The sequence below is a fragment of the Cotesia glomerata genome, linkage group LG4 (assembly GCF_020080835.1).
Source record: "Cotesia glomerata isolate CgM1 linkage group LG4, MPM_Cglom_v2.3, whole genome shotgun sequence".
In the NCBI taxonomy this organism is placed as follows: Eukaryota; Metazoa; Arthropoda; class Insecta; order Hymenoptera; family Braconidae; genus Cotesia; species Cotesia glomerata.
This window is the reverse complement of record NC_058161.1, coordinates 26,223,936-26,246,312: the sequence shown is the minus strand read 5'-3', so window position 1 is coordinate 26,246,312 and position 22,377 is coordinate 26,223,936. Positions and strand designations below refer to the sequence as shown.

Below are 22,377 nucleotides of genomic sequence, written 5' to 3'. Positions count from 1 at the left end.
TTTTTCCCTTTTTCTGCTGGTTGTACTTTTTTTTTTTGCCTTAATTTATCAGGAGTACTTTTGTCAGATTTTCCTTGAACTTTTTCTCTTTGTAACACAATTTTATCCAATTCATTTTGAAGTAATTTTTCTGATCCTAGAATATTAATTTATTATTTAAATAACTTAACAACTATCTTGAATATAAGACAAAATGTCATTAAATCTAGTTTATTAACAGTAAAATAAAAAAAATAAAAAAAAAATAATTTATTAATATGTAAGAGTACTCACGAGACATTTTTATAACTATTCCGTTTAATAATTTTTGTTTTCTTTGACTCACATTTTCAGGATGATAGAATAACACTTTAGATCCTACCGTTATGATCGCTTCACTCTCTTGGACGATTGATTTCAATTCTCGTATGTAAAAACGGACATCATCTTCTGATATTAAATATTGCATTTTCAATTATGTAAATGTAAATTCAGAGTATAGGTTGGTTAGTTGTTTAGTTTTGTATACTCGCAGATTACTATAATAAATGACTATTGTTTTTATTAACTATCGTTTGTTTTTAATCGACGATAGTATTATATATTTATGTGTTATAAATTTATCCTTTAATAACTTAGACTATAATCCATAATAATAATAATAAATAGTAAAAATGAGTAAACGATACTATAAATATCTCACTGATCCAGATAATGTAAGAAATATTTACTGTACTTGGTGATTTGAATGCAATAATTTATTTTTATTTATTTACATAGCATAAAATTCCTCGAAGAACAAAAAATCGAGTACAAAAGAGGAAAGAAGAAATAACTGACATTAAACAAAAATATTTCAGACACAAGTTACAAATTTTTGAGTGAGATTATTGAAGAAAATAATTTAAATGATTCGAATAATAATAATTGTGAAGAAAATATTGGTTTGCATTCATATTCCTCAAACAATACTGCTTCTCATGATGATGATGATGATGATTCTTCTAAGAATGAAAGTGAAGATGAAGATGATACGGCGTGGTCAGAAAGCCCCTGTACAACAATTCACCAATCAATTGTGGTAATTTCATTTTTAAAATTCTAGAATGCTCACTGACGAACTCACTGACTAAAAAAGCAACAGAAGAAATTTTACAATTGCTCCACAATATTTTACCTCAACCAAATAATGTCCCTAGAAATAAATATCAATTTAAAAAATTTTTGAAGTCTGAGATACCTTCCTTTGACACTGCGATTCACAAACATGTAATCTGTGCAGGATGTGGGCATTATAGAGGTGAGTTTCATACTCATCAAGATGATTCTATGTGTGAAGATTGTCAACGAACTTCAAGAGTAGATGTTTTCGTCGAATATGATATAATTCCAACCTTAAAAGATTGTTTTGAGCGAAGAAATTTGTATTCGTTAATAGATAAAAATGAAGAAATGAGAAGAGACCAAGATGACTTATTAACAGATATCATGGATGGAGAACAGATAAAAAAAATTACTAGACTGGCCAATATGAAAAAATACGATCTTTTTTTAATGTGGAATCTCGACGGTGCTCCAGTATCAAATAGTTCTAATGGTCAATTGTGGCCTGTTCAACTTCAAATATTAAATATTAACGTAAAACTCCGCCGGTCCTTTCAAATAACAGCTGGTTTATACTACAGCTATCACCAAAAGCCAAAAACGACTTCGTTTTTGACACCATTTGTATCTACTCTTCAAAATTTATTTGACAAGGGTTTTTCATGGAACCATCCTCAAGAAGGGAATCACCACAGCATCGCTATAGCTCCAATAGCATGTTTAGATGCTCCTGCTCGAGCTGCTGTGATGGAAATAATGCTTTATAACGGCGCTTTCAGCTGCCCATACTGTGAACATCCAGGACAAACTTGTGCTATTGGATCTGGTCACAATCACTCATTTACTTTTTTAAAAGAATACCCTCCTCGTACAGATGCTAGCATTATCCGATGTGCTGAAACTGCTTTTAATGAAAATCGTGAGCATATGAGAGGTATCAAAGGAGTTTCCATCGCTGGGTTAATACCATATTTTGATCTCTCTATTGGTTTCGTTCCTGAGTATATGCACGGGCTCATTGGCGTATTTAAATCACTGATTCAAATCTGGTCACCGACGTTTTTTGAAAAGGGATGTTTAAAAATATTAAACCGGGAAATAAATGACATCCGTGTTCCTGATAACATCCACAGAGTACCAAGAAACCTGAAGTATAAGTCTTTTTACAAGAGCTCTGAAATTTTGAATCTTTGTTTACTTTATTTCCTGATTTGACTTCGAGGAAAATTAATTGAAAAATACTACGAAAACTTTCTTCTTCTCGTTAAGGCAACGGCAATTTTTACAAAACAGATCAAGACAGAAGAAATTGATGTAGCTGAAGAACTTATTCAGAAGTTTTGCACAGGATTTGAAAGACTATATGGACTGAATAAATGCACTTTTATTGTTCACCAACTTATTCATTTATCACGTTTCGTCAGATTATGGGGTCCAATACCAGGCTGGTCAGCGTTTTCATTTGAAGATGGGAATAGAGAAATTTTGAAGTGCATACACGGTCCCAATAAAATAAATCTAGAAATTGCGAATACAATGGAATTATTTAATGCAAAGAATAACTTGAAATCAAAATTTAACCGTGAAAAAAATATAGACAAAGGTAAAATTATTATGACGAACTCATTAAGTAATAAATTAGTTACGAGACCAGTACTGTTAGCGATACATAACGAAACTTTGATAGACGTTGACATTCTAGAGCGGGAAGTATTTACAATTCATGCCAGAGCAACAATTGATTCCAAAATTTATAGTTCGGAAAATTATCTCAGAGAAAAAAAAAGGTGCAACTCTTGTATTTCATGGAATAACAATCAATGTTTTGGTATAATTCAATTTTTTATATCTTTTAGAAATTTTTCATTTGCAATTGTACGAGAATTGATTCCCTGCTCTATAGACTCTATTATAGTGACCATAACTGACGAAAAGAAAACTCAATTAGATTACATCACAGAAATTCGAGAGACGTTTCGTTTAGTAGCGGTTCAACTTGATGACATCGGAGGAAAAATTTTAAAAGTAAAAAATTATGTTTGTTTGCTAAAAAATTTAAGTTTACAAAGCTAATTTTGACAAAAACGTATTGTAAATATTTATTGACCTGTAAGTTAAATCGAATAAAAATGTTATGCAGTAATTAAGTGTATTAATAATTATTCTTAATAAAATTTAGATTATTTACAGCAAAATTATCTAAACTCCAGAATTTAAAGCTTTTCAGTTTACATTATAATGCATTATATTGCAATATAATCTAATTATATTACAATATAATCTGATTATATTCCATTATATGCGCAAATTATTATATTCAGATTATATTGCAATATAATATTTTTCTACATGGGAATCCTTCCTATAGACACGCAACTACAGTAAAAAAAAGTGATTCGTAGCTTGCATCTATGGCCGCCAGGGTGCACTGGAATTACATCTACATAAACTGTAGCTTCAAGGGGATAGTTTGCAGTAAAAAATGCAGTCAACACGAGATTTAAGTTGTTATCAATTGTAAATTTTCATTATAATTACAAAAAATACTAAAATCCGAACAAAAACAGTTTCACTGTAAAAAAGTCGCGCCAAGTCCACGTTCATAAGACTATTAGGAAAAAAAAATTTTTTTTTCTTTACAAAAAGATACAAAATAAAAAAATTAAAAAATCTAAGTAACCGATATGATTGTTTATGATTTTCGGAAATTAAAAAAAATTTTATTGTAAATTTAAAAATTAAAAAAAAATTTTTAGAACGTACTTGGTGTGCGTCATTGTGTATTTCAATTTTTTTAAAGTCCTAGTAAATAGATTTTACGAATTTCATTAAAAGTAAAATATTTTGCAACCACGCACACTAAATACGTTCTAAAATTTTTTTTTTATTTTTAAATTTACAATAAAATTTTTTTTAATTTCCGAAAATCATAAACAATCATATCGGTTACTTAGATTTTTTAATTTTTTTATTTTGTATCTTTTTGTAAAGAAAAAAAAAAATTTTTTTTTCCTAATAGTCTTATGAACGTGGACTTGGCGCGACTTTATTACAGTGAAACTGTTTTTGTTCGGATTTTTTATTTCTCTACTTAGAGCTAGTTTTTCAATCAAAGATAAAATTTTATCCATGATAAAATTATTATTGCCAGTATATTTATAGATATGAAATATATAGGTATATTTTATCATTGGATAAAATTTTATCCTGGATTGAAAAATTGGCCCTTAAAATACTTGTACTCCAAAGATTTATTCTTATAATAATTAATTAAAAAAAAGAAATTTTATGTTAATTCTAAAAAAGACTATTGAAACTAAACTTTGGTAACATTTTTATAAATTTCAATTATTCAAAGAAAAAATTTCATTTTTTTTTCTTTTTTTATTTATTACAACTAAAAAAATTAATAATAAATCATTATACAAGGCAAAATGTAACGCAGTTTTTAATATCAATTATAACTCAGAACTAAATAGGTTAATAAATATAATTTATACATATGAAATTTTTAATTCATCTAATTTAATGTTACAGCTTTGCCGACAAAAAATTTTGGACGCTAATGTTGATACAAAAATAACTGACGGTTATCTATGGAGTGTTACATAGAGGATTTACCAACAAAGGTCAACTCAGCCGGAGAAAAACATGTTACGCTCAACATTCTCAGGTCAGGAATATCAGACGCAAAATGGTGTCCACAATGACAGACGACATTACAAAAAGTGACCTTAAAGATGTTGTTAGCATGTTATTACCTAATGCCAAAGAAATTGAAAAAGCTTGCCAAGGCATTTACTCGCTTGATGACGTTAACATTAGCAAACTCAAATTTTTAAAGAATCCAAGATTTGAACTCAGTAAATTACTTGAGTTATATGGCGATGGTGAAAGCAAGACCAGCGAATCTGGTGAAGTTATATAAGGGTCATTCCACCATATAAGAACATTTTTACGGGGCGACCCTCGCGGATTATGGTCAAAATTTATGGAGGTGTTCTCTATAATAAGAAATAAATTCCCCACAAGTTTCAGCCCTCAATATGCAGCGGTTCAGGAGTTATGATTTTTTGAAATTTAAAAAAAAAAATTTTTTTTAACTTTTTTATTAATTTTTCTGATGAGGAAAACTTTTTTATTAAAATCCATGAAAGATCTTATCTTGCGGGAAAAATTCTCAGCTTTTGAATGAAAATATCAATTTTATTATAAACACATCAGAAGACCCTTTAAAATCCAATTAAAGTGGAAAAATTGATTTTTCTCGGTGTGCGCTGCAAGGTACATCCAATTTGACTTTTTTTTCTGAATGATCAGAGTTTTTTACACAAAATATATGGTTTTCACGATGTGCATATTTTTTGTTCAATCACAATTAAATTAAACGTAAAATCTTTATAATTAAAATATTTTTATTTTTGAACTTTTTTCAGATGTTGATACAGTTTTAATAAAATCATATCCAATTTCGTCATTTATCGGTAAAACTGTGTAATGCCTGTGTACCCTTTACCGTTTTTGATGAAGAATATCGTACGTTTAACACATTTTTTTTGTCTAAATAATCATCATTCGTTATAAAAGTAAAATCAACGCCTGTTTAAATTTATGATTGCCTAGGAATGAAAATCTTGTGGTGTCAGTATATGTTTTTTATTTTCCATTTGTAATGAAGCTCTAGCAGCATGTCGTTTTACTGAACCTGCAAGCCTGTCGCATGGTCCTTTGCCATGGGCAGTCGCAAAAAAATGCCACTCAGCGATGATTCTAAAGTCAGAATAATGATAACATAAATTAGTAAATGTTTTTTGATTTTTAAATTGCTGAGGTGCTCCATCTGAGAAGTAAAAAATCCTTTCAATAACAGCAAATTTTTCTCTTAAAAAAGAAATCAATTGTTCTTGAAATAAATAAATCAAAACTGTGTCATGTTTAAGGCAATCTGAGATACCAACTAAGCCTACATGCTTAATAGTATCATTTTCGTTTTAGTAAACGACCATTGGAAATATAGTAGCTTGGTCATTATTCCAATGATAGCCTTGGGCAGCTTCCTGCACAACAAACGCAGTTTTCTGCAAAGTCGAAAACTACCGCTAATTCGCCACTCTTCAAATTTAATTTCGCATTAGAGAAAAACCGACTTTGTATTTTCACTATAAAATCATGTTTTAAAAGTTTCTCAAGTTGCGTCGCTAAGGTATCATAAAGTCATCGGAATCTGAAATAACGTTTACAATGGTACATCGATCGGTTGATGTCCACATTTTAAATTCGATTTCATTTACATCAGATTCTTTAAACGATGCATGAAAGTAATTAATGATTTCTTCATTGTTTGGACATCTATTACAACTTCTGAAGAAGCACGATTCCCTTGGATTATTACAAACTAATTTATTCAATAAATTTTTTTAAATTGGCTGAGTTTCCATAATCCAATCAGTATTTCTCGCAAATTTTGGAAAATTACATCCCACACGGAGAAAAAAATATCGTTAGAATAAGGATACGTATCGTTATTCTGACTATACGCCGTATAGTCATTTTTTTAGAGATATACGCTGTATAGCCTATAGATCTGTGCCTCGATTCTCTGGTTGAAGAACCTATGTCGAAATGATACAGATTGCTCTCAATTTTTAGCTCTACTACCCTTTTTTGTTCCCACAGGTAATACTAGATTCACGCAATTATTTAAAGTATCTGTAGTCAAAACTAATTGGACTCAAGCCACACCATTGTACAGACTTACAAATATTTGTAACCGCCTATTATGTAGCAATGATTGCTTATTAGATTTATTAGGTTATAATCAACGGTTATGCATGAGCTCTCTTGCATCCATACTGGTATCACAACGCAGCGATAATTATTACTAATTAAGAATTTATCAGGTTTTTTTTTTTTTTTTTTTTATGAAATGTTTTGTATTACCAAATATATTTTGTAGTATAATAAGTAATATACAAGTGTATGGCAATAAAAACTAACTATTTTTCTATTGTATTATAATTTAGAGTATATAAATATAAATATATGATAACTTGTAAAACATAGCCGCTATTCTGTATCTAAGCTTTGTATAAAGTGACCCTGTTAATGGCATTGAGCTGTTGGGTCTTAATATAAGAAATAAATAAATAAATAAATAAATAGCCAATTCAGCTATACAGCGGATCATCAAAATGACGATCCATATCATTATTTTAGCGTTACATTTAGTTAATTCAACTATACAGATCCTCACGTTAACAAAACAGTTGTCTGTTTTGACGAAACTACATATATTGACAAGAGCTATACTCTGTATGCTTAAGTCAAACAAATGAATCCTTAAATCAGCAATCCGGATCGTTATTTTAAGGAAACGTCATTTGAGGATACGTTGGATAGTCATTTTAACAATATTTTTTTTTCTGTGTAAATAAGAAAATGAAATCGTAGTTGTGAGTGCCATCTGCATCGTATAAACTCAATTTTTTAACGAGCAGTTTGAAATTTTAAATATTTAACAGAAAATTATTTTACTATCCCGAATAATCGTATAACAATTAGCGGATATAACGCTTAATTCAATTGTGATTGAACAAAAAATATGCACATCGTAAAAACCATATATTTTGTGTAAAAAACTCTGATCTTTCAGAAAAAAAAGTCAAATTGGATGTACCTTGCACTGCACATCGAGAAAAATCAATTTTTCCACTTTAATTGGATTTTAAAGGGTCTTCTGATGTGATTATGAAAAATGGATATTTTCATTCAAAAGCTGAGAATTTTTCCCACAAGATAAGATTTTTCGTGGATTTAAATAAAAAAGTTTTCCTGATCAGAAAAATTAATAAAAAAGTTAAAAAAAATTTTTTTTTCAAAATTTCAGAAAATCATAACTCCAGAACCGCTGCATATTAAGGGCTGAAACTTGTAAGGAATTTATTTCTTATTATAGAGAACACATCCATAAATTTTAAACATAATCCGCGAGGGTCGCCCCGTCGAAATGTTCTTATTTGGTGGAATGACCCATAAATAGTAATACATCAAATTTTATTAAAACTATTCCACTCGCGTCAAGACTTGATTCTGTCCAACTCCGAAGACAAGAGCATCCGAGTCTGAGATATAGCTAAGAGATGTTGTCTCCAGACATTCCGCAGAGTACACGAGAGGTTTTGGTTACTCGCAGCCCATCCAACGCTTAATCTCTTCGCAGCTGGTTTTGACTCGGGTATGATAATCTTCAAGCTTGAGAGAGAGAGCGGCCAGCTTACGCTGTTCATGGAAATCTTTTGTACTACATCAAGGAGAGGTAACTGAGGGAATTGAACTTCACAATTGTGAAAGATACTGCAGTAATGTAGCTTCGTGGAAGAGGAAAAACTTCAGCTTTCAGCATGTCGTACAGCCAGGCTGAAAATGTTGTTTTAATTTGTACCAGAGTTCCTTCCAACATTGAGAACAGCACGTATGACTTGTACATGACTCCCAAGGATGGAGACTTTAGTTCTGATCCCGAGACTGAGAGAGCTTCTGGTGTCACTGCTATCTGGGTGGCGAGAAACCGTTTTGCTGTTCTAGATCGAAGATACTCGTTGGTGATTACAAATCTTAAAAACGAAGTTATGAAAAACGTCCAGATTTCCAACTGTGACGAAATATTCTACGCTGGAACTGGCATGCTATTGTTTCGTGACTCAGCCCAGGTCATACTATTCGACGTTCAGCAGAAACGCCAGCTCGCAGAGATTAGAATCTCCAAATATCGATACGTAATATGGTCAAATGACATGTCACACGTCGCCTTACTATTAAATTATATTTTAAATATCTTCAATCGTAAATTGGAATCTCTCTGCTTGATTTCTGAGAACACGAGAGTCAAGTCCGGAGCCTGAGACGACTCGGGAGTTTTTATTTACACGACGAGAAACTATACTATATACGCGATTAACTCTCGCGACCACAAAATAATCCGAACGCTGGACTTGCCGATTTATGCAACGTGAGTCAAGGGTAACCAATTCTACTGTTGACCGAAAATGTAGACCTAAAATCTTGTGAATCGACCTTACTGAGTATAAACTCAAGCTTGTTTTGATTAATAGAAAGTATGAGGAAGTTTTGCATATGGTAAGAACTGCTAATTTAGTTGGACAATCCATTATAGCGTACTTATAACAAAAAAGCTACCCAGAAATGGCTCTTTACTTTGTAAAATACGAAAAAACTCGTTTTGGACTTGCTTTGGAGTGCGGAAACATCGAAGTCACTCTCGAAGCCGCTAGAACTTTAGATCAAAAATCTTGCTGGGGTGTTGAGAATGGTGAAAGTGGAGAAAACGGTAAAGAAGGTGGTGCTGAATGGAAAGTTGAGGACGTCGATTTATCTCCGAAATTGGAGACCAACATCGCTGTTGCTGATGACGGATACTTTGCAACTCTTACGAAGGGAGTTCCACCGTCTCATCACTAGGTGAACAATTCTCAGCTGGCCGTAGACAACATCCTCGCCGGGTCCTCCGAAACTGCTTGCCGTCTTTTTCATGACCAAGTTGGTGTTACTGAGTTTCAAGCTTATCAAGCTCACTTCCTCAACACTTTCGCGAGATCCAGAACTAGTCTGTCGAATATTCCTTCACTAAATGGATTCCCGCTGCGTAACTGGAAGATCACTACGCCTAAAACTGAGCTCCTTGCTGTTGACCTTCAATTGACGGAGTTGGTCTAACGCTTGCAAGTTTGCTACCAGCTGACAACCGACGGTAAATTCATAGAATCTATTGAAAAATTGCAACCTATCCTTCTGAGCATTCCTTTGTTGGATGTTGACACCAGACAGGACATTGCTGAAGCTCAGCAACTGATACAAATTTACCATGAGTACATTCTTAATCTGAAAATGGAGAGAGAGCGTAAAAATGCTCCTAAATTAACACTCACCGAGCAAAAACGAGTTTGCGAGATGACTGCGTACTTCACCCACTACAATCTTCAGCGTCCATCAAATTTCGACCCTAAGAACAGCTGTTAATTTATTCTTCAAACTAAAGAATTTTAAAACCACTGCTTCGCTCGCCAGACAGTTTCTCGAATTAGGATCAAGAGCTGAAGTTGCTCAAAAAGTCAGAAAAATTCTTCAGGCTTGTGACAAAAATCCAGTAGATGAACACCAACTGCTGTATGACGAATACAATCCGTTCTGACTATGTGCTTCAACTTAGACGCCAAGGTATCTACTCGCTTGATGACGTTTACATTAGCAAAGTCAAATTTTTGAAGAAACCAAGATTTGAACTCAGTAAATTACTTTAGTTATACGGCAATGGTGAAAGCAAGACCTGCGAAACTGTTGAAGTTGGATCAAAGGTTGACAGACCCGAAGGCTACGAACCACCAATTCGAGCATCAGTTTATATAAATAGTAATATATCAAAATTTTTTAATACTCAAAATATATATGAGTTGAATCCTCATGACTGTTACTTAACGATAAGAATTTGCGAAGAATTCAACATTGTTAAAAAATTTACGAAGAACATCAAAAATCCTCAGGAAATGTTTTCTTCAGAAAATGTGTATGTTTATTTCTTAAAGTAATTATTAGTATTGAAAGGAAATAACTTGAACTTTTTTTTTCAGGATAGAAAATGGAAACATGCCTATGGAAATTTGTTGGTCCTTAAATTATTCCCAAATAACATTGATTGGCACTGATGACTGTCATTAAAATATTGCTGTTTTATGATAATAATTTAACACAAAATAATATGGTAAATATAGTTAAGTTTTCATAATTACTAATTTTTAAGAATCATTGCGCAAGTACTTAACGTATAAAAATAATCTATCACATTTTGAAATGCAATTTTTGCGAGTAAAGCAAGATCAGCTATTTTTTTTTAGTAGAAAAATTTTTACTCGTAGTTTAACTAAAATTAATGAATAAATTATACTTACATGCATATGGGTGATTTTCTATAAGAACGTCTTAAATTCGTACAAAATTGTTTGACCAAATTATTTTTGATTTTATTAGAAAAAAAAATTAACAAGGGCTACAAAACTATCAGCTTAATCATAATAAATAAACAGCCAAATTAATTTTTGCTTTTTCGATATTTGTGTATCTTTTGCCATATAACATAACAGAAGACTGCTTGCCAGGGGACTGTTTTTTTTGTTTTTTTTTTATCAAATTGAGAAAAATCAAGCAAACTATTTCAATGCATTCAACTTTTCAAGTTCTCAATGAATGTTTACATTAATTAGAATAATAATAAGACTTATGGATCCAATTTTATAAATAAATTATAAATAAAAATAGTTGCCAGGGGACTGAGTTTTGAAGTGGCCCAGATACATTTCCAGGTCAAACGGTGCTTTGACACTAAATAAAATGCCGATAAAGCACTAACAGCCCTATTGTTATATTAACTCAACGCTAGTTAGATCCTTATAAACCTTACAAAAGGTAAAATAACACGCTGGATTTTTTTTTTTACTTTGAACTTCTGGCAGGGGACTGATCTTAAAATGTCTGGGACAAACTTTGATTTAATGAATTTAATGAAACAAGTTAATTTTCGGTACTTTTTATTGAAGAAGATTGTTAGTTAACTAATTAAGTTTATAAACATTATGGACCAAACTTTTTTTTCGGTGGTTTACGAATTTATAACAAAAAAACCAAAATTTATTTCATTTTAGTTTTCAATGCTCCAAATAGAAATGTTTTTTTACTTTCGTAATAAATTTTTTTTAGTAACAAAATAACAATTTTTCTAATAAAAAAATGCCTGGGACAGCAAAAAATATCCTTACAGAGAATCACCCATATATTAATTTTTTAATTCTACTGCATGCGGTTACTCGATGAACTGGCTCAAAACATAGAAAATTATAATACCATACGTCAAAAGATAAATAAAAAAACAAAGTTTAATTTCGTGAAAAACGATTTACTTACTGAAAAAAAAAGTTTGTAAAAGTAATAACAATACAATTTTTATAATATTTTTACTCAGTTTGTTAATCAACAAAAAAAATTCATTAATTAGAAGGAAATTTTCAACACAAAAAATTATTCTTATGAAATTGGTTCTTTTAAATCAAACTGAAAAATTGTTGAGCCAAAACATCTCAACTCAAGTAAATTCAATTTAATTTAATAATTTTTCTGTTTTATTCAAGATGATAAATCTCTTTAAAAAAAATTTCTGGTTTTAAAAATTGTTTACTTCATTCGGTTATTTCAAGTGAAAACTTCAACCATCAATCTTCTTATTTAACAAGTTTATTACATGAAAAAGTATTTTGTATAGCTTCATTGTTCTCTGATATATAGTAAAATTCTGAAAGATTTTAGAGTACCAGCGTATTTTTATGCTAAAGTTTAGTCATTTTGATTACGTATAAAAATTAATATCATGAAACGTGAATGTTTTTTTGTAAAAATACACAATAAAAAAAATAAATTATTTATTCCAACTCGTAGCTATTAAGAGGTAAACCAAAGTATGTTTCCTCTTCAAAATTCATAACAATGCACACAGTATCAATATTTATAATTGGAACTAGGGAGAATCTTCCTGTAGCTGAACATTTATGTAAATAACCGAGAGTGTTGAATGTAACATCGTCAACACTTACATCAAATAATTGCTCTGTGATGACCTGTTGTATCATTGCAAAGTGTACTGCGTGACATCCACACATTTCCCACCTACAATTGCAAAATTGCAATTTTATGAAAAACTCAATCAACCCCAAGTATGACTCGCTATTGATTGAATACTTAATTCCGTCTGATCGCGTTTGTAATTCTTGTGGATACAAATTAGACACATAAAATTTCTTGTTTCGTAACATTCTGAAATATTTAAAGATTTTTGTAAAATTGCCCATATTTTCGTTGTTCAACATTGCTAATAAATTAGGTGGTATTTCATCAAAATATGAATATGTTCCAACGCTATAAGAATTTGGTCCAATTTCTTCAATTATTTTAACTTGCATTTTTTTACTCAGACCAAAATCCAAAATGTCTCCATCCGGCAGTCTTTCGGTGTACCTTATTTTTCGAATGTTTCTTACATGAGATTTCGCCACTTGTGAGTCAATGTGGTTAGTTCCGTGGATCGCTTTTAGAGTTAAACCATTTATGTTTTCGTACTCGAAGCATAAATTAGACCATAAGGGTCCAAGTCTTCGTACACAAGCCGGTAAATGACGCGCTTGATGTAAGTTGATTGAACAAAATCGGAGTCCATACAAGTTTTGGAAATCTTTTGTAAATTTATTCAAGAATTTCTCTGCAGCATCAATCAATTCTGTTGTTATATTATCAAAACTGAGGATCGCACATGCAGTTATTAAGAGTTTGTAGTTCTCGAATAAATCTTGTCTTAAAATTCCTTGTAATACAGGCAGTGAATAATAGAATGCCCATATCCTAAGTTCTGATGCTTTCCAATGAACTATTTCAGCAATAGAGCGAGTCATTCGATGAATAAATTTGGTTGGTTTTATCGCCAATAAACGTGCATCAACCATTTGATCAATCATTTGATACAATGAAAACCCTTCATCACGATATTTACAGTCAAATAAAAGAATTTAAACTTTATTGATTATACCTCCATCCACACTATGCATCCTGTCGATTGCTAATCCTCCAACGAAGTCCGACATGTAATTAGCAAGAGCAGTGGGACCTTTGACTCCAAAAATAGGATTTTCTTCAGTTGCTGTTTGAGCCCAATTGATACAATTTGCTGATGTTCTCATAATAACTTCTTCTTCATATGGATATACATGAGTTAATCCATTTTCTGTATCAATACTCACTCCTTCTATACAACATGTCATGCATCCGAACATACCGTTGAATTTTTTAAAGTTCAGAAAGTCAGATTTTGCTGGAGTATCAGCTGTACCCGCAATTAAAATACCTCGAACTCTAATAGGTTCCAGACGATTCGGTATTCTTATATTAACGCCTTCGGCTAGCTCATTTAATTGGTTTTCAAACTTGCTCATAAAGAGATTCGGATTCGGCTTTGTTTTGCCAAACCATAATCCCAGTAACAGAGTATTTTCTCTTAATTTTCTAACTTGGAATGGTAATTCATTAATTGTTAAAAAAAAAAGTGTCATACTAATTTTAGATGATTTAAATACAGGGATACCATCAGTGTACCAGCTAAAAGAAATATTAGTTGGTTCTCGCAAAAATCCATTATTAAACCAATATTTATAAATTGATCCGTCGTAAATGTCCGCTATCACGTTATTGTTCACAACCCTCTGAAAACGATGCTGTAATAATTCAAAAAATGTATCTCGATTAAACATCTCTTGTAACTGTTTGAAGATAGGCATAGTAATAAAATAGGAATTTTCCGTATTTTGGCAAGATGGACAGTTATCATCAATTGATTCCAATTCCCGCTCACATGTTGTACAATAAAAGTGTTTATTTATCACCTCATCATCTTGTTCTAAACTGAAGAACTTTTTAAATTTATACAAGCTGTTCTTTACCAAGTCTTCACCAGGACAGTGTAATTGTATGACTAATAATATCTTCAACGCAAGTCATTGGGAGATTATGATTAATCAACAGTATTAAAATTAAAAGCATGTTTTCTCTTACATTTATAGATGCTCCAGCATACAATGGCTGATCACCGATCAAATCTCCATCATCCTCATCTTCATTGTTATTATTATTATTATTATTATTATTATTATTATTATTATTATTATTTATATTTATTACATTTATATTTCCGTGATTCATGTTTATCGTTGTAGTTAATTCAATACTATGAATATAGTTCAAGTCAAATTAATCATTAATATTGAAAATTGAAGAAAAAAATAACAAAAGATAGTTTAAATAAAAACATCAGATTAATATCATTTTTATCTGAGAAAATCATAATTAGAGATTGAGTAAATTATATTGATTAAATACATAAAATATTGTATGATACAATTAAAATTAGTTAAATTTCTATTGCAGAAAAAAAAACTTCAACAATGAGTAAATTAAATAAAGTTTGAAAGGCCAAGCACGCATTAATATGGTGGATTGACACTGCACAAACGGATGTTGTGCTTTTAACTAAATTACCAAAGGAATGCCGTAAAGTAGACGCGGAAGGAACAGTAGTTTGGAAAAACTATCAAACAAAAAACCTTCGAAATCAAAATTGAAAGTCCTGGCTATTGATTGTAAGTAATTTTACTTTACAAATAAGAGTGTGAAAATTGAAAATAATTTTTTTTTATTTATTTATTTATTTCAGCCTGACGGCCTAGAAATGAACTTAGTATAAAAATACATAGTTAACTCTCTTATTGACATATAAACTTCAATTTAGTTAGTTAATACGTTAAAACTAGAACATATATTCTTATTTCTTAAGTTCTTTAATTAAATTCAATTCAATTCAATTCAAATCTTAGATTCTTATAATTCTCAAAATACTTAAAATACTCAAAATACTTAAAATACTTAAAATAAAATACTCAAAATACTTAAAATACTCAAAATACTTAAATTCTTAATAGTCTTTGAAATTGAAAATAATTATTTGAGCAAAAATTAATAAATTACTTATTTATATAATCCGAAATCTTGGTGTAGATTTTTCTTATTTTATTAATTCCAATATTTTCAGTTATTATTAATCTCTATCAAATTTACATACACATTTTTTGATTTTTAATTTTTCTCATTTGTTTTTGAAAATACGCTAGATTAATATTTTTTTTGTATCTGTGTAAATGATATTAAATTAAAAAAAAAAAAAAAAATGGTTTTTCTCATAAATAACGAATGTTTGTACGTGATTTCGAAAAAATCCTATGCGTATTTTTTAAAAAGTGTAAATAATATTATACACACTTACAGGTCACACTTACTTGTTATATAGCTAGTGAGAGATGATGAATTTACAGATTTTGCTTTGATAATTACTTATAAGATCTTGAAAAAACGCGAGTTTTAGAGCCGATAAATCTCATGAATTTAATTGTTTATTTATTTTAGTTTCATAATTTGTTATATTTTGATGAATTTTTCTTTATTTTTAGATGATGAAAAAATTTTGAACAATATTATTGTAAATGCCAAGGGGGAAATCACTTGAAAATTTGATAAAGTATTTACTGCTGATGCCATAGATAGAAAAAATCAGTTAAAAGAAAGTGCAAAATTACAAGATGGTATTAAAAAATCTAACAAAAAAACGATTGAAGCAAAAATTTTAAACCAAAAGCCCATTCTCAGTAAAATTTTTTCACATGTAAATGAATGTAATAATCAGGTCAACGGTACTTCTACTTATATCACATCATATCCTAATCTAACACAAATTTTTCAACCTGAGTATCCTCCACTACCAGCAAATAATAATTGCATTTACGTGGGGACTAGTACTTCATTTGATTTAAACACTGGTCCGAATGATCATACTGATCAGCAATATTATGAATTTCCATCTACTGCGAAACCAAGACCCGACTGTCAAGTGATTGAAATGAAAAAGATTGATGAATCTATTTACACTCAAAATATACCCATAAACACCAAGCAATACGAATTGAAAGATCGTAATAAAACTTTAACTGATGTACAAAATAGTGATTCTTTGAAAACCTGTTCTAATTCAAAAGTAGCACCTGAGATGACAAACTTACTTTCTGCGTTGATTCCAGAAACGAAAGGATTTATGGTTAAGTTCTATGTTTAAAAATTTTCAATTTTTTGTTTAATAAAATAGATAAGTATACAAAAGAATATTTTCTAAAATTAGTTACTAGTATTAATTTTATAGTGACTTGAAAAAATGTATAAAAATATTTTTATTTGCTCTCAGATATTTTTACATTTTTTATTCATTAACTTGATTCTGTCTGTGATGAGAAAATTTACAGTTGTGTTACTAATTATAACTTCGTGAATTGAGTAAAAATGTTAATGATTAAAAATGCACCGATTTCTTGCTCAGCTTCGTGTTATTATCACTTATTCTAAAAACTACAACTGTTTTAACATCTAAATTCGTGAAGTTTTTAATATCTATGATTAAAATTATTTCTTAAATCAAATTACTGATCCGTTAGAATATTAATTAATATTTATTTCTTTACATTATAGATTTCACGGGATTACTTAAAAAATGGAGTAAATAAGGTAAACGTATGCTTGAATAATTTTAAAACGTAAAATATACGAGACTATTAATATTTAAATGACAATTTTAGGTTGAATTACCACAAAAGTCTGGTTTTTACCTGGCCAAAGATGTTTTTTTGAATATTCAAGAAGAGGCTGGAAACGATTGGACTAAAATTGTATCGGAAACAATTAATGAAGTTTACAGCACTGAAATAAAAAACTTCTCTGCTCGTGGACGATATTCAGCTGGTCGGTCAAAAATTAATCCTAAATTATTTAAAGGACTCTTAAGTAAGAAGCATACTTTCTTATATAAACTCTTTTATTTAATACTAGCTGTTACCCGCCCGCTCCGCTGGGCGCTTTATAGAATTGTATTTTTAGATCTAGATTTGAAATTTAATTGGAAGATTGTTTTGACTTGCACAGATTCCAAATTCCATCAAATTGGTCTGTATATTGTGTCCACATGATTATTCTAGCTAAAATTCATTGTAACTTTCAATGTGCAATCACTATAACATTCCCGTGGCTTTCTTCCAAAAATGAATATTAATTGACACGAAGAAAAAAAATTTTAAATGAGCATTGTAAGTTTTAGTTAAAGTAATTGCAGGTCTCATAAGTGAAGTTGAAATCTGCCTAGCTTAAATTGTGACGAATTTCGCTGTTAATTAAAATTTCTTCCGTAACATCAATTATACATAGAAAATTATTTGTACTTGTTTTTTACGAATTTTCTTAAAATGAGTAGCCAAATTTTTTTCCTATATCTCATGTGTTTAGAAAATGCAATGCTTTTAATCTGTTACATTTTCGCGATCCCGTAATAAGAACAATTCATCGGTTATGTGATCAGCAAAAAAAATGTATGTAAAATTCTTAGTCGACTTTTTTGCCGCTGCCAAAGAGACGATTGTTGTAAGAAAATATCACTATTAAGAAAGAAAAATATTTAAATCCGTTGACCTTGGAGGCCATCCCGGTATTTGCCTGTTTCTCTTCAGATTCTATCAAATTTTATATTTGTAGGAACTGTATTTAAAGAATATGAATTTTTTGACAATTATTACTCCCGCACTTCTATGTGGGGGAGGAATTTCGTAAGATCCTATTCGAGATAATTTCTACATTATAAATAAAAGATTTCAACAAAACTTCGAGTCTATAAAAACTATCGATTGGAAATGAGAAATTTTCATTGTTAACGCCCCCACCATCCCTTTTGGGGTTAGAATTCGAGAAAATCCATTCTCAGCTGAACTTGACATCGTACACGAAGATTCCTACCAAATTTAGAATCTGCAGGAGTTACAGTTTGGAAATTAAAATTTTAGATTTTGACACCCACCCCCGCAATCCCTATCGGAAGTAGAATTTTTTGGGATCCGTTTTGAGATGATCTCATGACAAATGAAAGATTCCTACCTAATTTCAAGTTTGTAGAAGTTACAGTTTGGAAATGGAAATTTGAAATTCTAACACCCACCCCCGCAATCCCTGTCGGAAGTAGAATTTATTGAAATCCGTTTTGAGATGATCTCTACATGACAAATAAAAGATTCCTACCAAATTTACGCCTTTTAGAAGCTATGTTTTGGAAATTAAGATTTTTTTTTGTCAACACCCACCCCCGCAATCCTTATTGGGGGTGATTCTTCGTAAAATCCGCTCTTAGATTATTTCTACATCACATAGAAGATTCTGACCAAATTTGGAGTCTATAAGAGCTATAACTTGGAAATTAAAAATTTTAATTGTTAACATCCACCCCCGCAAACTCCTGTGAGGTATCTTAAAATTCGTTCGTATATTATTTCTACATCTCTTAGAGAAAATTCCTACTTAATTGGAGTCTGTAGGAGCTATAGCTTGAAAATTAAAAATTGTCATTGTTAATACCCACCCCCACAATCCGTATTGGGAGTAGGCTGTCATTAAATCCACTCTTGAATCATTTATACATCACATAGAGCAGATTCTTACCAAATTTGGAGCCTATAGGAGCTACAGCTCTGAAATTTAAAATTTTCATTATTAACACCCACCCCCGCAACCCCTTGTGGAGTAGGATATCGTTAAATTCGTTTATAAATTATTTTTACATCACTAACAAAAAATTCATACAAAATTAGGATTCTCTAGGAGCTATAGCTCGGAAATTTTTAATTTTCATTGTTAACGCCCACCCCCGCAATCCATATTGGGAGTAGATTGTCATAAAATCCGCTCTTAGATCATTTCTACATCACATATAGGAGATTCCTGCCAAATTTGGAGTCAATAGGAGCTATAGTTTAAAAATGGGAATTTTCCATTGTCAACGCCCCCGCAACCCCCTTGTAGGTGGAATTTCGTAAAATCCGTTCTTAGCTGACCTTTACACGGCGAAAGAAATATTCCTACCAAATTTCAAGTCTCTACGCTTTATGGTTTCAGAGATATCGTGATGAGTCAATATATAGGTGGAAATCTCTTATATATATATAGATTTGTTTAATGTCACAGGAACTTATTGGTTAATAGCAATTACTATACGCTTATCTTACATTAATTTTTACATCTTACATTTCGTAATAGAAAGTGAGATTTTCTTTGTTATTTCACGATTTTTGATAAAGTATCAGAATCTTCTAGATGTTTCTTGATATTTTTCTGGTTTCAGATCTTTTTTATTGAATTAACTTGATAGGTATGCTATTACTATTAACCGTATACTGCAGTAGGGATATTTTATTTCTACTCGTGATTCAATTAAATAAAAAATTTAGATTTTGTTAGAAGCGAGTAGTGTATGCACTACTTTATTACAATCTTTTGGAGTAAATTATAAAATCAGATTCTACCGGAAAAATTTTAAAATCAATCTATGAGACCCTATTGATAATTTCTCGAGGTCACAAAGCATACTTGAATTTTCAATGCTCTGAAACCGAATGAATATAAAAATGCGATGATTCATCAGTACCACCATAACATGTCATATATTTTTTTCATCTCTGAGGTCTAGAATTGTTTAAAATAATTTACCAACATTATAGTTTAGTAATGTAAGGTAATATTTGATGATCAAAACGTGCGTGTAATCCTTATAGGTTCAGCTAATAATTGGCTACGAGTTTTTGCAATAATTTTTTAATTTTGTAAGCATTCTACACATGTTTTTACAGATGAATCATTTTCTCAGTTTGTTTTTAGGGTATTTTTTATGAGCGTTAAAGAAACATTTCATAGACCAGGAGTATGTTTTTTCTAACATCAATCACAGTTATTAATTTAAGCTTACTAAATGCTTTGTTAATTTAGCCAATGATTATTATATTATACTCTCATCGACGCTATGATTTCCTGTATTAGTAAGGTTGCTGTCAGGTTATTCAATTTCATGATATTTACAAACTCTTTAATATAGTTCTTATCATTAGAATCATTTGTTATAGAGTATCAACTAATTTATTTACAATGGTATCTAGCACTGCAGTTAAATAGTAATTCTTCTTTATTGTAGATTGTATAGGTGATTCATGAAATTTTTTGCTTTGGTAGGGTATATTAGACTTTAAACAGACGGTCAACTGTACGTTTATGTACGATGTCTTAGTTTCCTTGTTCAAAATGTGAGGTATTCGTTACCTATTCATAGGTGTAGACATCAATTAAAAATAAGTTAATTAATAATAGAAACTTGTTTTTAGAACCAAAATAGAAAAAAATTTTTTTACAAAATTTAGAAGTTGGAATTTATCACCGTAATGATTTCGCGCAATTGATGTTTTTCATTTTAATGTACATTTCTAAATCTGCTACTTGAAGCTGTAGAGCATAGTATTCTGATGGAACTGTAGCAGTTACAGCTACTTGTAACAAACTTACGAATGTATGCCTGATTAAATTTTGAAATAATGAACATAATAAAAAAATTAACATATTTAGATTGGACGAAGACAATTGATGATTCCGTAACAATGGAAAAAATCACAAAAAAAAATAAATGATCTGGCCTATTATGCCAGGAAAGCCGAGAATGAATCGGATTCTGATGAAGCCAAAACGATTGGTGGGTATTAATCAAATACTTTGAAAAATAAAATTTTTTCTTGATGAACTAAAAAAAATGTATATTAGGGTGGCTCAAAAAAACCGACTATTTTTTTCGAGTCTCGAATGAAAAAATGTTAGTTTTTGATGTTTTAAGAGCTCTTAAAAAAAATTTTTTTAAGAGGTCGCTCCAAATCTTTTTAAATTTCGAAAATCGTCAAAAGTCGAATTTTTTTTTTTTAATTTTTTTTCTCGTTACGTCATAATTTTATAGACCAAAAAAAAATAAGTTCCTGAAAGTTTCAGTTCAAAATTTAAATTTTAAAAGGTCGCTCATAATTTTTTTTAAATTTATTAGTGCATTACGTTAGATTTTTTTAAACGACCTTTTAATATTCAAATTAAAATTCCATGCATTTCTTTTTTTTTTTTTTTTTTATTTAGTACAATAATCGATAAAAATACAATACGTGATATACTAAAAATCAAGTACAATATAGAAAACATATTTTTTTTTTTAATTTAATTATTTTACAAGAAAAACGAATCATTATATTTAATTGTTTTTTCTCTGATTTTTAATACTTAGTAAATTTATCTGAACGTCTCGTTTCTTTGCCAAATTCCTACTATAGCCCCGAGAATTGATTTACAATTACTAAAAACCTGGTTCAATTTAAAGAACAAAATCAAAAGTTAGGTTCAGCAGCACTAAAAAGTTTTTTTTGACATTTATAGTACATTTGTGACTATATAATTGAATTAGCATTTTTTGACTCCAAAATTAAAAAAAAAAAATTATTAGCGACCTTTCAAAATTCAAATTCTGATCTAAAACTTTGAGGAACTTATTTTTTTTTTTGGTCTATAAAATTATGACGTAACGAGAAAAAAAATTGAAAAAAAAAAAAATTCAATTTTTGACGATTTTTGAAATTTAAAAAATTTGGAGCGACCTCTTAAAAAATTTTTTTTTGAACTGTTGTTTGGAGAAGGTTCTTAAAACATCAAAAACTAAAATTTTTCACTCGAGACTCACAAAAACAAAAAAGTTGGTTTTCT

The 22,377-nt window shown here is 30.1% G+C and overlaps 1 protein-coding gene across 1 annotated transcript; it reads left to right on the top strand.

Moving 5' to 3' along the window:
* The first annotated feature begins 8,461 nt into the window (after positions 1-8,461).
* Positions 8,462-10,418, top strand: LOC123262435 (coatomer subunit alpha-like). Its single transcript, XM_044724643.1, is given in 3 exon segments — positions 8,462-9,118; positions 9,120-10,082; positions 10,084-10,418. Coding segments are annotated over 3 exon segments (1,824 nt in total). The 5' UTR covers positions 8,462-8,483; the 3' UTR covers positions 10,310-10,418.
* The last annotated feature ends 11,959 nt before the right edge of the window (positions 10,419-22,377 follow it).